This window comes from Hydractinia symbiolongicarpus, chromosome 10, assembly GCF_029227915.1.
Source record: "Hydractinia symbiolongicarpus strain clone_291-10 chromosome 10, HSymV2.1, whole genome shotgun sequence".
In the NCBI taxonomy this organism is placed as follows: Eukaryota; Metazoa; Cnidaria; class Hydrozoa; order Anthoathecata; family Hydractiniidae; genus Hydractinia; species Hydractinia symbiolongicarpus.
In genome coordinates this window covers 25,729,223-25,744,985 of record NC_079884.1, presented here as the reverse complement: position 1 = coordinate 25,744,985, position 15,763 = coordinate 25,729,223, and the positions used below count along the sequence as shown (strand labels likewise).

General features: G+C 33.7%; 1 protein-coding gene across 2 annotated transcripts; it reads right to left on the bottom strand.

The window, feature by feature from the left end:
• Positions 1-935: 935 nt before the first annotated feature.
• LOC130662766 (laminin subunit beta-1-like) lies at positions 936-15,565 on the bottom strand. Of its 2 annotated transcripts, XM_057461692.1 has the most exons (14): positions 14,309-15,565; positions 11,226-11,393; positions 10,976-11,140; positions 10,621-10,836; positions 10,098-10,332; positions 8,725-9,125; positions 8,343-8,489; positions 7,602-7,887; positions 6,509-7,236; positions 6,205-6,435; positions 5,269-5,418; positions 3,764-4,893; positions 3,539-3,673; positions 936-2,750 (listed from the first exon to the last, which is right to left on the bottom strand). In XM_057461692.1, the coding sequence occupies exons 1-14, from the start codon at positions 15,303-15,305 to the stop codon at positions 2,244-2,246; spliced, it is 5,496 nt and encodes a 1,831-aa protein (XP_057317675.1). In that variant the 5' UTR covers positions 15,306-15,565; the 3' UTR covers positions 936-2,243. The 2 variants fall into 2 exon arrangements, with proteins under 2 accessions (XP_057317675.1, XP_057317676.1); XM_057461693.1 differs by lacking the exon at positions 14,309-15,565 and having other exon boundaries at positions 11,230-11,371.
• Between the last annotated feature and the right edge of the window lie 198 nt (positions 15,566-15,763).

Here is a 15,763-nt window from a genome sequence, read left to right as displayed (position 1 = left end):
AATGTTCCGGAGAATAAAGTTTCACAGCGAATTGATTTCGCGGATAAGCCAATTTTGAATTGAAATTCACAAGGCAATATGGCAGCTATTTAATCTATAAACTAAATTTTAAGTTTAATATATGGCTAGTCAAAAACGTAGGAAAATTGTATCAAGGAAAAAGAGAATATATTTACATTTGTTCTGTCAGTATTTTTGTTCAGGAATCTTTTTACACGTATTAACACAGTTTTTTTTTCATGTTCCCAATTTTGCAGTATAATTGAATTTCTAAAGCATTACTGACGATACGACCTTAATACGCTTGGTAGACATATTATTTATGTTCGAAGTAAAGAAACAATGAAGTTATTGGGATCAGAAATGACGTCATTTCGCTGATTCGATATTTCCTTCAAATCTGGTCTGTGTGTTACTCTTAGGACCCATATATGACCTTAGTAGCCAGTTGGTGAAAAATAGGGGACCAACAAGAAACTTTTCTAGTCTACATTTTATTAACGTAGCAGTCAATGCATTTATTTAACATCTACTGTTCTGTTTTCAAAAGTTGTAAAGTTCGGCATTCAAAATCACTCAAATTTTTGTCCTGGGTAACTTTTGTTCGGCATTTTCTAAAATGTTAGTAAAAAGTTGAAAATCGAAGAGACAAAATAGTTCTCCCCGTCCGCTTCTAAAATTCCGTACCCGCTAATACTGTGTTAAATTTCCACTGAAATTTTCTCCTGAGCACTGGTTTCCGTATCTGTATAGGTCCATACGATGCATGTAAACAATAAAAAAGAATTTTTTTAAACATGACATCAGTTCTATCATGACAAATAAGATATAATTGCTTAAGGAAGATTTTTGTCTCTTTGCGGCCAGCTGTTTATAAAATAAATTATTTGTACAAATGCGCAAGCATGGACTTGCGCAAAAATGAAAACGTGACGTCACTCCGCAATCTGTTAATTTTCATTCATATAAAGTACAAAATTTCTATTCAGCAACAAAAATAATCACCAAAAATAATGGCTTTCTTTCAACCTTGTCCCCAGAGCATCTTGTATCTTTTCTGACATTGCGACGGCGGTACGAACATGGCCTCGGAGAAGGTCAGCCCGAAATTTGGCTGTTCCGATACAAAAGAGAAGATAGGTGCTGGAGACAAGGTTGCTTTTAAATTGGTAAATGTATTAGTCATACTTCTACAAGCAGCGGATTTGACTTCGCCACAAATATAAAAAGCAGCCCACCTATGGCCCTTAACAGGCGTTGCAGTCCCCAGTTGTGATGTATTAAACGCTAATGAAGAAAAAATAAGGAATGCTATGAAAAATAAATATCTAAGAAAACGAACACTATTTTCTATTACAATCGTTAACAAACACCCATATTATTTGCACATCGATAATAAATTTCTGATTTATTTTATGTAATTTTTGAGATAATTTTCGCCCCCAGACACACAGCAGATTTTCCAACTGTGAAATAGAGTAAATACTTCTCTAGTGGCTCAATTTTCCTCTTAAAAAATAAATTAAATTCACTTCAGTAAAAATCCTTTTAAAATACATTTTAAAAAAATTCATCACATACAATAAAAATACGTTTTCTTTAAAAAAAATTATCTACCTAAAAAAAATGACTAAATTTTGGCTTAATTCGCGTACTTCAGAGTCTAAGCGTTGATATTACCTTCTAGATAACGCGATAATTAGTTGTATTGATATGCAAAAAAAAAATTAAAACAATATTCACAAAAATATACATTTTAAAAAACAATCAAAATATATTACTGTAAGTTTTATTGTCATACTTTTATAATTTATAAAAAATATTAATCTCCTAGGAAAAAATGTGTGCAAGGTTTGTTTTTTGTAAATTCATTTTCAGCCGTAACACAAAAAGCTCAAGAGTTAGTAAGTATACACTGGGAAAAAATTCGAGATAACAAAAAAACCGTGAGCCTTTTAAGCTATAGCGAAAATGCAGTGAGTAGGAAACAAGCCTTAAATATCACCATGCTCTATGAACAAACATGCAAAGCTATAAACTTTCCCGCGTGAAAGGTCGTTAGAATGTTTAATAACGAATTGTGATTGGGCAATTATGAAAATTATGCGTGGTTGATAAAATATTTGATTTTTACATTGGCAAGATGTTTAGTTTCACTTACATACCTAAAGAGCTGGTAAAATTATATAGTGAAAAAAGGTGATGTCGTAATCAAAGGTTTCGTCTACCGACAATAACAAAATTCAACCACACCCCTTCACTCCCTTAATGACGTCATGCATTTTTTCCATGTCGTCAATTTCACGACGTAAGCTTCGTACTTGTTCTTTGTAGGATGCGATATCTTCTTTTTGAGTGGTAGAAAATTTTTTCAGGATCGTAATGGCTTTCTGGATATTCAAGCCGTCGAATAATTGACGTGATTCGTTAAAAGATTTCCGTAGTAACAACAAACTTGTCTTGTTTAAAGTAGTCACTGATTGAATGTTCACCATGAGATCAGCCAATCGCTTTTGATCTTGTTTTTTGTCCACCAATGAGCTCTCTGATATTGTCAAAGCCGTCTTCGATTCAACTAATAATTGGTTGGCAGTATTCGTGAGATCGTTGCATTTCTTAGCAGTTTGGATGTTTTGGGTAGTGATATTGGTTATATTTTGAATCAACTCAATAGATTGATTCCAGTTGTATGATAACTGAAGTGAAGTATGTGCCAAATTGGTGGATGCAATATGCATTTCTTTGAGCATCTAAACAAGATAAAAGGCTGTGTAAACTCAGACAGAGTCATATCATTCTACGGTGTGTTTCTTAGGACCGTTTACATGAGATTTCGTTACTTTAGGTGGTATTTCACTTTGGTTAAATTGACCAAAGAGAAATTTCAAACCGGTGCGAGTGAAATGCCGTTTTCAGTTAGTAGCCAGACTTTTTATTGTTGTGTAGAATTTCACTCATGTCACATCAGGTCTCTAATCAAAAGATTTCCATGCTCAGTTCAAAGAAACGTAAAGATTTAGTTTAGCTTTTAACATTTTTTCAGACTTTTTCCTTGTTATTGGAAAAATCTTCACGGTTGTTTGTCAATGTTTTTAACGTTTACGTTCTTTCCGTATTAATTATAATTAATTATAGTTATAATTAATTATAATTAATAATAGTTATAATTAATTATAATTAATTATATTTATAATTAATTATAATTAATTAATTCGTTAAATTGCAGTTGTCTTCCATGTTTCGTAGAAAACTTAAGAAATTCTAAACTTGTTATAAAATCTACCATTTTTAAATCAAAATGCTTACTTAACAAACAATTTTCATCATTTCAGTAAGGCATGACTTAAGTTGTCGGTATGGAAAATTTAAAAGCCGTACTTGGTTCTGAAAGTAGCCGGATCGCTACGTAAAGGTTGCACGAAAGAGCGAACATGCGCGACAAGCCGTGGCTCGCACTGGTATAATTCCGTTAAATCTTAACTAAAATATTACGTTTTAAAAAGAGAATTCAGGATAGATAAGAAAGAATAATGAATACCTGGTTTTGAATCAAAAGTTCATCACTAGCATTTCTGGACAAGTTGGATACCTTGGAAGCATTTCCCATGTATTCTCTTATAAGCAAAGTGGTCCTGTTTATTTCAGCAAAAACAAATTCATTTGTCTCGTTTACCTGAAAAAATATTAACTTGGAAGATAGTCAAAAAAGCACGTTGGTATATATAAGTTTGGATACATAAAAATCATCGAGTCAAACTCTAACCTTCCCAGCCATCATGATTGATTCATTTGCTGCTTGAGAAGCATTACCCAAAGTAACGTTGAAGTTCTTCACAACAGAGAGCAGTTGAATCGCAGTGGAATAAGTTTCGTTGGAAAGTTTGGTGGCGTTACGAACTATCGCTTGAGCTTGGTAAATTTCTGCAACTAACATTGACAAATTCTTGTTTCTTTCATGCGACAGTTGGAGAGTTGCAGATGATGTGTTCATATATTTATTTACCATACTTGAAACTCTGTTCTGGCTGTTATTCAAAGTTTGGTGAATTTCACTCAGTTCATTGATTTGCCTGGTAATTCTATTAGCTTGTTTTGCAATGTCCAATATGGCAAGACTAGAGTGATTGACAGTTCCATTTCGAACGTCCATCAATGTGTTGTTAGCAGAATGCAAAAACAGAATAGATGACTCTAAAAATGTTTCAGAGTCATTAAGAAGACTTTTTACAAGTACATTCGTGGGTTGGATAGCAGCTTTGAGGTCGTTAACTTCCGCTTGCGTCTTATTTAAGCTCTCTTCTATATCATTTCGAACCTTTCTAGCAGTAGAGGTTCGCTGTAAAACGTAATTTGTTGTGTTTAGGATCAGATATATATCTCTTAAAACTGGAGAATACACACTTTTGTAGGCTAAAGATATATTGGAAAAATTTCCCGCTATTTCTTGTAAACTGATAAGTTTTTTAGGAACAACTACAAGAGCAGGTTCAATGTTTGTATTGATTACATAGACACTTGTCCAAAGTAGATTGTACGTTGTGTTGACAATGAAGCTGGATATGTTTTCATACGACAACATCGAAGGAACTCGAGAACGTATTAAATCGATGTCTTGCGATATGTTTATTTTAAGTCGTGTTTCCATGGCATCCAATGTCTCGTTTAACATAAACAATTCCGCCATGACTTTCTCCTCCAAAATGGTAGACTCGTTGGCCTGTGCGATCATGCTCATAACAGAAGTAGTCAAGTTTATCAACAAGTTTGTGAGAGTTGTGTTGGAAAGCAGTGCGTTTGTATGAGTATTATTTTCAGTTAATAACTTTAGTTCTTTCAATGATCCTCTTAGCATGTGTACTTCGTTTTGTATGAGTCGATGACATTCTGAGCATGCTGGAAGATAACGCAAAAATTAGTGCTCAATAAACATACTTACAGGGTGAACAGTAAGAAAACGGCATAAACATGACAGCTATTTCACATAACACATTTCAGAACAACTGAAATGTGTTATGTAAAATATCTCTCCTACTTATAGCAAAGTAATCAAGTCAGAAGCTGAAATAAAGAACTCGAACGACAAAGATCATGAAATATCAGCTAGCTAGGGATTATTATAAAAAATATAATTTTCCATTGATTTTCTTCTAAAATGGATATTTTCGAGATTCCCAGACTAAGAACGACTTTTTTAATATCTGGGAGGTGGTCACCCTGTATTGACGATGTTATAACTTGAGGTACATTCTGAAACAGATATCTACTTACGTTTGCATTCATCGGTGATATTAACAGAATTTTCAGCACACCTATCACACGCACGTCCTCCAATGTCAGCTTTACACGGACACTGCCCTGTCACCACGTCACAAACATCGGACACACCAGGAATAGTATTTTTCGCAGCACAGTCACAAGCTTGTAAAGAAAAGAACGTCAGATAAAAAGTTCTGAGGATTATTAGAAATCAAATAACAATGGAAGGCTTAAACACAAGTAACATCGACATCACATGAAGATTTATGGAAACTGCACAGACAAACTGGAGTACGTTCGTTGTTATTTAGTATATGCGTCGACGTTAGTATCAACCGACTGACAAATAACATACTAAAAGACAAAAATAAATTCAGAGGAAAATTTACTTCATTCTGCAACGTTTAGTTAATCGAGCGTTATACTGATAGTTTAATACGTGAACATAAATTATAGTCAAATAAATACGTATGTACTTTTTTTAAAGGAAGAAACTTAAGCGAGTCAAAAAATCGCAAAATCAAGGGAAATAACTTTCGCAAATAACACCTTTAAAATTTCTTAGCGATAAACATCATTTTAATGATTTTTTGCGAGAATCAACTTTTTGCGATAGGTAAGTGTTAACTATATGTTCAAGCATGCATGGTTTAAGGAGGTCCTAAAATAGCGTGTAAAGTTACAATAACGATAAATACGCATGATTTTGAATTGCTTCAAAGAATTAGTTAACAATTATTACATAGAATCTAAACAATAAGGATGGGATTGATATAAAGGAATTTTTTATCTGATGAAAGGAATAAATAAAAATGTGCGTAAACTTTATGGCGAATAGCCCATTTCAATATATTATTTGGCCTAACTTTCGCGATTTTCATTTCAGAAAGTTTTTTTCGCTAAACTTGCTTCCTTTGAAATATTTTAAAAAAAGGATGCATGCCTCACCTCTACAACCAGAAAAATCATCATTCCCATACCCATAATAGCCTCGTTTACATGCCAGACAATCAGGCTCTTGTACGTTTGGTTCACACGTCTCACAATACTGGCCCGTGGTACCAACACGACAATTTGAACAAACTCCAGTTTCTTGATCACATGTTTGAGAGCGACCATTACATTGGCACAAAATACATTTTCCTAGCGAACCCGAACCAAACACTTTGCGAAAATATCCTGAAAATATAACGTAGTTACATAGCAACTTATAAACCTATGTTTCCAAATTAAAAATAGTTTTTTTCAATACCATTTGCACAAAATTGACAGGAATTTCCAGTGTAATTTTGAGGACACAAACATTTCTCCACACCAGAGAATTGCACACCATTTGATAGCTTTTCAACACGGCTCATTCTAAAATCACATATTTCCAAATGGCTGGCATTACCAGCTTGAACAACGATATCAATGTTTTTCACATCAAAAAGAACAGCTTGTAGGTCCAGTAAGGAAATTCTTTCTAAGACCCAATTATGAATAACATGAAATTGATCAGAAGTATTGGCTGGTAAAAGAGAAAAACTATTGTTATTTGTTCCAGTAAATCGTATCGCTAACGTGGGTAAACTTCCATTTCCGTTATGATGAACATTTAAATTTAAAAACAAACGCTGATGAAACAGGTATAGAAGATTTCCAGTGTAGCTTGCTGGAAGAGAAATAATAGGCACTGATTTCGTTACGTTCACGACAAGACAATTGTTTGCAACATCTCCAATGAAATTCGGCAAATTCCATGTGGTTGGATCAAAGGAGATATCAACTTCTTGATATCCCCCAGCAGACGTACATTGTGCAGTTTTGTTAAAACAGAAACATTTCTGACAGCCTTTTGAGTTAGTTTGATTCAAATTGAAGAAGCTTGGTTTACATGCTGAACACTTTTTAAGATCAACGTTTTCTTTGCAAGGACAAGTTCCATTATATAAATCACATTGCTGTGCAAGCGAACCCAACATGGAACAACCACAGTAACTAAAAACCGAAGGATACAGATAACAGGGTATTTAACCACCAGCTGTTCGTTCTAGGAGTTGTTGTAGCACAAAAAGTAATAAGTAACCCTAGGAAAGGGTGGTTCCTTAAAAAGCAATCCAAACTATTTTCAGGGACAAATTTCCGGATTACTGATTATATATATGTCTGTGTGTCACGCAAAATGGTGCCACAAGTAGAGAGATGCACACAATGCGGTATAAAAATGACGGGCCGTGGATTTTTTCACAGGCCACCGACTAGTTTCTAGTAAATAAAAGCAGGGGGACTCATGTAACTCCACATAACTTAAAATTTGCATGGAATGTCGAATTTTGTTATAAATATTGCACTCATAACAGTACCTGCATCCATTTTTTGTGAAGTTAAAATAGTTCTCTCTACATCGGTCACACTTAAATCCTACGGTGCTGTTATGACATAAACACTGTCCATCTTGTCGACACTGTGATGACAATGAACCATTTTTATTGCACAGACAAGCACGACAACCAAGTTTGCTTTCAATACCATAAAAATCTTTAATGCACGCATTACATGTACGAAATGACACGTTTGGTTTGCAATTGCATTGACCTGTGAATCGATCACACGCTAAATCTACCGATCCAACTGGGTCACAGGAACAAGCTAAAATGTACAATACTTTCTATATATTTCACACAAAAATCTTTAGGCCAAGAAAAGAAGAGGGAGAAGAAGAATTGTGAATCATAGATTTTAAGATACTTTGTCTAAGAAAGTAAAAGGTACCCATACAAATTAATAAATCACACAACAACCAATTTAAGCGCACACAGAGCTGAGTGCATACAGTAACTAAAAAACCAGAATATGCAACAATATAATATCCTGGAACTACACTTTAACTTCTGATTGTTGTTGGTATTCTACAAGGGAACCTAAAATATCTTCCTCAGTATTCCCTGAGGAGAGCAAAAGTGTTTCAAAATACTCGAAATTTTATCAGCACCAGTACCATAAGAGCAAAATTTCCCTCGGTTTTCTAGATTTTCTTGGTCTTATTTTTAAGTACTAAAAAATGTACAATAAGCATTGTCTGTAATAAAATATTATTTGTATACCTTGGCAGCCATTTTGTGTAAAGTTAAAGAAACCAGGTTTGCATTCATTACATCTTCTTCCCATAACACCAGGCTTACAAAGACACTGGCCGCCATAAGAATCGCAAGTCATTGGATTAACAGCACTAGTTAAATCGCAATCACATGCTAAGAAATAAATAAATCAAAAAATACACTGAAAAACATTCTGGCAGCAATATTACAATTAAAGGGGAGGAAAAGTCAAATATTAGGAATAAATTTCCCATTACTTACTTACATTGTAGGTTATTTTTATTTGTTATGAATAGCAAGAAAATAATTTTACTTTACAAATGCCAAGCGACTTGCCATAGGTAACAGAAAATGTTAAAAGTCCTACAAAATGCTAAAATCACTTTACCTAAAGTTCCATTGAACCATTCTGCAGTAGTAGAAAAGGTGATCGCTCTGCATACTTTATGTTTATCTTTGTTTATATATCGTGACTCTTTCCAGCATGAACTAATATTTAATTTGTAAGCAGCGCTCGAATTTAGATAAAGTTTACTTGCCATATAATCAGGCATAACTATAATGGAATCAATTTTTACAGGTGTTGAAAAATTAGTTGAAAGCTTGATACTGTAATTTGCTCCTTTCACCATTACAATCGGGTTCTTCCGCTGCCACATTAATGTACCATTTAGTAAAGTGATTTTCTCATGAAATAATGAGAAGGAAACAGTTTTATTGGTGTATGATAACTCCAAGTTAACATCAATATCAGATGCAGATTTAACATATCTCAGAACAAGGAAATACCTGAAATATTATAATCATAATTTAGATACCTAACCTAACAAGTGGATTGATTTTATCAAGAATTAATTTTTGCAAGAAATTTTTTAAAAATAAAATATAATTTTCGCAAGAAATAAATTTCGCAAGTTTTGCAAACAAAGAATTTGATGACATTTTGTTTCTTAATTTATTATACCGTTTTTTAAGGGCTTCGATATAGAAGACATAAATAAAGAGTGCTGAATTGGAAATTTACATTTACATTATAATGTAGATCTAGGTAAATCAAAAGAGAAAAATTAGTGTAAATCATTTTTTAAAAAGGAGAAAAACCAAATTTAGCAAGAATTAATTTTCGCAAAATTCGCAGTGGCAATGTTCCCAGCATTTTTTGTGAGAACCAATTTTCCTTAAGGTAGTCAAACCACATTAGGGCACAAAAACGCATGAATAAGAGCTTCCTTTCAAAATGGTAAAAAACCTCTGAATACTAAGGTTCACTAGGCTGGATCCTACTTACTCCTTCTGAAAGCACTACAAAATATTATAACAACAAAAAGTATCTAAAAAATATTTTTAAAAATACAAAACTGTGTAAATTTGCAGACCTGATAGTCTGCAAATTTAGCACTGGTATTAATTCTTTATGACTACTGTCCGTTCCTGAACTCTAAAAATTTTTTCAGATAATCAAATAACTTGGAAACTGCATTTTAGTTTGCATTAAAATTCTGAGAGTAAACGTAGGGCCCATAAAATCTTACAAACAAACAAAATTCTTTATAAGTCCAACATCCTTTTTTAATTTGGCATCCCATTAAAACTTTAGTCATGGTTGGAAATAGGAAGAAGTAGAAATAAAATATACAAACATGCAATGACAAAGTAAAAGACACGGAACTACCATAGTAACACAGTCAATATTACATGAAATTTAGTCTGTAAATTAAGCTGTTTTAAGGCATCAAAAAATTTGTACATCCTCGGACCTACCTTGCTAAAAAATCCACTGAATTAAAAGTTACTTCCACATATCCTTCACTGGAAATTACAGCATAACCAAATCCTGTGAATGCTTGATCTGCCTTATTGGCATCTGATTTTATTTGAAATTTACCAGCACCTGATTCAGCCTCTAATGTATAGTAATCAAAAAAAGGAAAGAAATTCCCAGGAATTGTACTTTTGCATTGACTACCATATATACCTCTACGGCAAGTACATACACCTAGAAATAAAAAAGAAAATAAAAGAACTTAGGAAGTTTTTAAAAATTCTGCTTGCTTATTAATCACTGATGTGTTGATTTTATTAATAAAAGTATTGTCTGCATCACAAATACCAAATATTAATATTAAATCCATGTTAAACTTTTTTTTATATAGAACATCACTTTATATTGCTTTTGCACAGTACTTATTACTGCACAAACAGACTGACTAAACAGAAACTAAATACACAGGGTAACATTTAAGCTTCTTGATTTAACTCAACACAATTAGTTATTTCACTTCACCTGTTATCTGATTGCATGCATTGTTTACTGACCCACCCACATCACACCTACATTCTTCACATTCATGGTCTTTCGATATAGGAAAGCTGTAAAAACCTGGCTTGCATCTTGAGCAGGTACGACTATATGTGGTGTTCTTACACATACACTGACCGGTTATTTGATCACAAGTGTTGCTTTTATCCGTTAAGGTACCAAAAAGGGAACAGTTGCAGGCTAGAAAATTACCAGTAGAAATTGATTGTCAATTATACACTTTGTTTTAAAGAAAAATATTGTTTTCTAAGACAAGTTTCAATAATATTCTCTTTGTGGCACTAAAAAAATTGTTAATACAAACAAAACAGACATTTACCAGAACAATTCCCTGTTTGAATTCCAAAATAACCAAACTTGCACTGGTCACATTTGCGTCCAATAACATCCGGTTTACAAAAGCACTGACCAGCCTCTTGATCATCAGAAGATTTTTGTAAACATAACCCATTGTTGGTAACACCAGCCATGAAGCAATCACATGCTGTTACAGAAATATAATAAAAACATGAAATATCTTGCAAATTATCAAGAACAAAAAAATCTCAAAAAAAATGAAAACTTCCTACCTACACAAGCCCTTACATCAGATAATGATACACTTGTGTTTCTATAGTACAACTCTTTGCATTGATCACAGTTATATCCAGTAGTTCCATGCAAACAATCATCACATACTCCAAAGCCAACCGTGGCATTGTAAGTACAAGACTTGGAATGTCCATTACACTCACAGGCTAAGTTAAGAAGGAAATAAATTTTATTTATTACCAGCTACAGTATTTTGAAAGTTTACTTAAATGCAAAGAAAAAAAAATTGTTCAAAACAACATAATCTCACTTTTACTTGTGTATATTATGCATGTCTATCCACTCATTTTATTAAATAAGAAATAGATTTGAGAGACAAGAGAAAAGTTAAACATTTTCACCATACCCTAGTTTAAAGAGACGATTGTGGAAGTCTCTAAGAAAGCAAATAGTGATGGCGTCACTAAAAAGAACACTCAGTCCGGTCTGTAAATAGCTTATGGCAGGATGGGCATCCAGCTCTTTATTAATAACTGCGAGAACAGTTGATAAGACGAACTACATAAACAGGACTAGAACTCTAGGAAGTGTAAGTGTTGTGCATGGTAGGGCAGGTGTCAGGTGTGAGCATTGTAAGACCATTACCATAGCAATCACAAGGTAGATAAAACTAGGTTGCAGGTGGCTAGTGTAAATTTTATGCACTAAGAGGAAGAGCAGGTTAAGTAGTTGAAATGTCAAGATCTGTTGATACGTGTTATCAGGTGTTGAGGAGCTTCCATGAGATTTGTCCAAGGTGGGATTGGTAGTGATGGATATGGAGGAGTTCACATATTTGTTACAGAGAAATTGGCAGACAAAGTAATAGATGTTATTCCTGTGTGTTAATAGTCATATTATAGTAATAAAATCTTTTATAGGAAATTGAATCGTCACTTTTGTGTCAGTTTGTGATCTTCAGCGTGGAATTGGTAAAGAAGACAAGGATAAGTTTTATGATGAGTTAATAGCGGTAACATAAGGGCCTGATGTGGAATGAGGCTATGGATTTCAGAGCAAAAATAAGAAAAATGAAAGATTGCTTGAGTTTGGAATAGCAATGGACATGGTGGTTGCAAACTATGACTTATGTGATTGTCAGACATAGATAGATTACTGCCTGGTTAGAAAGTCAGACAAGAAGGTGGTGAAGGATGTGAAAGTTATATCAGGAGAAGAGTGTGTTTCCAAGCACAGGTTGCTGGTTGTGGTATTGTTTTGAAATAAGAAAGCCAAGGGCTCTGTCGGAAAGTTTGGAAGTTGAAGGAAGAGATTGTAGCACACAATTTAGTACAAAACTTCAGCAATTGGCCCAGGATAGTCAATGTGATAGTTAAAATTAGACTACTTTGAAGAAAAGTTTTCTGAGAAGCTTCTGATGATACCTGATACATATGCAGACCCAGGTAATGAAATAATGAATTAAACAAGTGTATTAAGAAAAACAGGAAAGTTCGAAAATAGTAAAAATATCTGCTTACAAGTTAAGCACTGTGGTCGTACAGGTAAAGTCAGAAGCAAGGAAAACATATTTGTAGAAGTGTTAAGAAGATAAGACCAGCATAATAAGGTGCCCAAATAGCAAGGTCAATGAAGAAACCAAGATGTTTTAAGTGAGAAGTGTCTTGAATAGTACAGGGGGATAAAAAATTTAGCTTGGAAGAGATATAAAGATAATTTGCCGGATGATGATGATGCAGTAGCCAGGCTAGCTATGTAGATCAAGACAGAATGGGTAGTGTAACTACTAAGAACATGAAGATTGACAAGGCTGCAGGTATGTCAGGTGTTGTTACAGATATGGTAAAAGCGTTTAAAAATGTTTAAGTTGAGTTTATTGCAAGTCTTGCCAATCAGATTATAAAGATTGTGACTGGCAGTATAGTGTAATAGTCAATTGTTTCATGAACAAGGGTGATGCATTTGAAACAGGTAATTAAAGTTGGTTAATAAGGTAATAAAGTTATTGAAAGGGTGATTAATAAGTTATTTAGGTTTTTCCAGTGCATGGCACTACAGTTGCAACATTTTTTACTCAGATAGCTTCAGGGACAGTATTTAGGAAAGAAAAAGGATCTCTATTTTGCTTTTACAGATTTTGAGTATGCTTTTAATGAAGTGCCATGTATAGTTATTTGATTGGTTATTAGGGACTTAAGTGTGGGTGAGTGGCTAGTTAAGATGGTTTAGTCTATGTACAGCAATGCTATAAATTTATGTAAGGACCACGAGATCAAGTCCGCAAGTGATTCAGTTACATGACATGGTTCACGTTTGCAACGCAAGTACAAACGCAAGGAACATTTTTTTTAAATCAGCTTTTTCTACCAGCTTTTCTTCGAAAAATTCTATTCTCAGCACTTTTATAATATTACTCCCTTCAAATTATTATGGTTTATTTTTATTTTTGAGAATATTCTTGGGTTTGTTGTTGCGTTTGGCTTTCTTTGAGTTTTCTGGTTGCCACAAAAATTATGCTGCAAACGTAGGTGTTCACAGTCTTTTTCTTACGTTTCTTTCACAAGTATGAATCAGCTTTATGTGACTGACGTCAAACAATCACGGTTATGAAACTTATGGAAAAAAACTTTTAGAAATAAATGTTAGTTTAATTTTGCTTAAAAATGAGAATTTACCAGAAGAAAATTTGATGTCTCTGAAAATGAGGAATATACGAGCTGACCTCATAGAAGTGTTTGAAACAACCACCAATGTTAGCCTACTATGCCTGTATCCATGTCGCAACAAAGGTACACTTGTATTGTTTATTTTTTCAGTAAAATAGTTACAACAAAATAGGGCAAGTAAATTGCTACTGTGCAAGTGGGTGTTCACTTGGGGAAGTTTTACTTACTTAATAATTTACTGGATAAACCAGTATGGCCTTTAGTATGCTAACATTGGTGGTTGTTTCAAACACTTCTATGAGGTCAGCTCGTAATTTTCTCATTTCCAGAGACATCAAATTTGCTTCTGGCAAGGTCTCATTTTTAAGCAAAAATTAAACTAACCTTTCTTGACCTAAAATAATGATGGGCAAACTTTCTAATATAGTGGCCTTTATTATAAAAAAAAATCAAACCTTCACAAGGGTTTGGCTTTGTTGGTGATTCAGCATGCTTCCATGGTTTATTGTTATATAACGGTAGACACATTTCACAGTCAATTCCATCAGTATTATGTTGACAATTACATTTCTGCTCATTGATGTTGGGGCCAAAACAATAAGGGGCATGCCCATTACAATGGCAACGACCCTTAATCTGAATATCACTTATATCGTAATAATATTGGTTCAAAAATGGTTCTTGATTGATAACTTCATTACCATCTGTCCAAGGATACTCCAGTGAGATCCTGAAATCAGTGGCCTTTAAATATTGCTGTGTAATGTTTGTCCAAAGGTTATCTGCTGTATAGTGTGGTTCAAATGTTACTTGGCTTCCCTGAACAGCTGTGACACTCTTATCTTCCACACAGTAAACGTCTAAAGCAGTTTTAACACTGCTCTTCTTAGAAACATTAGGAAACCTATAAGTACAGTCATCTGCATAATATCTGTAAGGGATCCACGTCATGCCATAATCACTAGACTTTTCAAATACAAATGCATGTGGTTTACTAGAATAAAATGTAACCTTTATCGTGCCAGTCAAATCATATGTTTTATTCATTGACAAAGTTAATTTGACTTTTAAAATGTTGTTCACCAATAAGGATTGCTGTTTTGCATCCCACCAGGTTACCGACTGCCACCATGTTTGTTTAAAACCAGAAGTCTGAAAGTTTAAAGGGTTATCATTATCTGTTAAATAACGAGAAGGGTGTCTGTGTAAAAATGAAGATGCATTGCACTGGTAACAACCTAGAGGCTGTGAAGTTCTGCAATATCCACTTGGTGGTGTGCCACAAGTCATATTTGGTGTTACATCAATGATGCGTCCATGACCTAATTTTTCAGGTCCTGGCCTGCACACAATAGGCTTGAATTTAAAATCGTAGCAACTGTAACCCTGTGCAAATGTTTTATTTGTCAATAACAAAACAACAAGACCAGGAAGAGAAATAAACAACAACATTTTGAAACATTAAAAACCAAAACTTGTTATAGCTGGGTCATTTTGTTCTCCACAAATTTGTTTTATCATCATCATTCTCTAAGTCGCGTTTTGTATAAAATCGTATTAACTAAATGTATATAATATTTCTCAATCTATTTTCCTTTCATGCTGGGAGAAAACCATATAAAAAATTAATAACGCAGCTAAGGATAAAAGGTTAAAAAAATAGATAAATATAATAACATCTGCTTCTACTTCTCAGTCGTAAATATAAAATCCTTTCACAACAAAAGCAAATAAAACAATCAATCACAAATCAAATCAAATCAAATAATGTCAATTTCTAAAATCAGTGCTTCTTAACGCGCGCCTGATTTCTCGTACTTTTCCTTGCAGAATTGATTCAGGGTATATGTACAAAAAATGAATTTACATTGAAATAAATAATTTAGTTATAATACATATTCTAGGCTTTT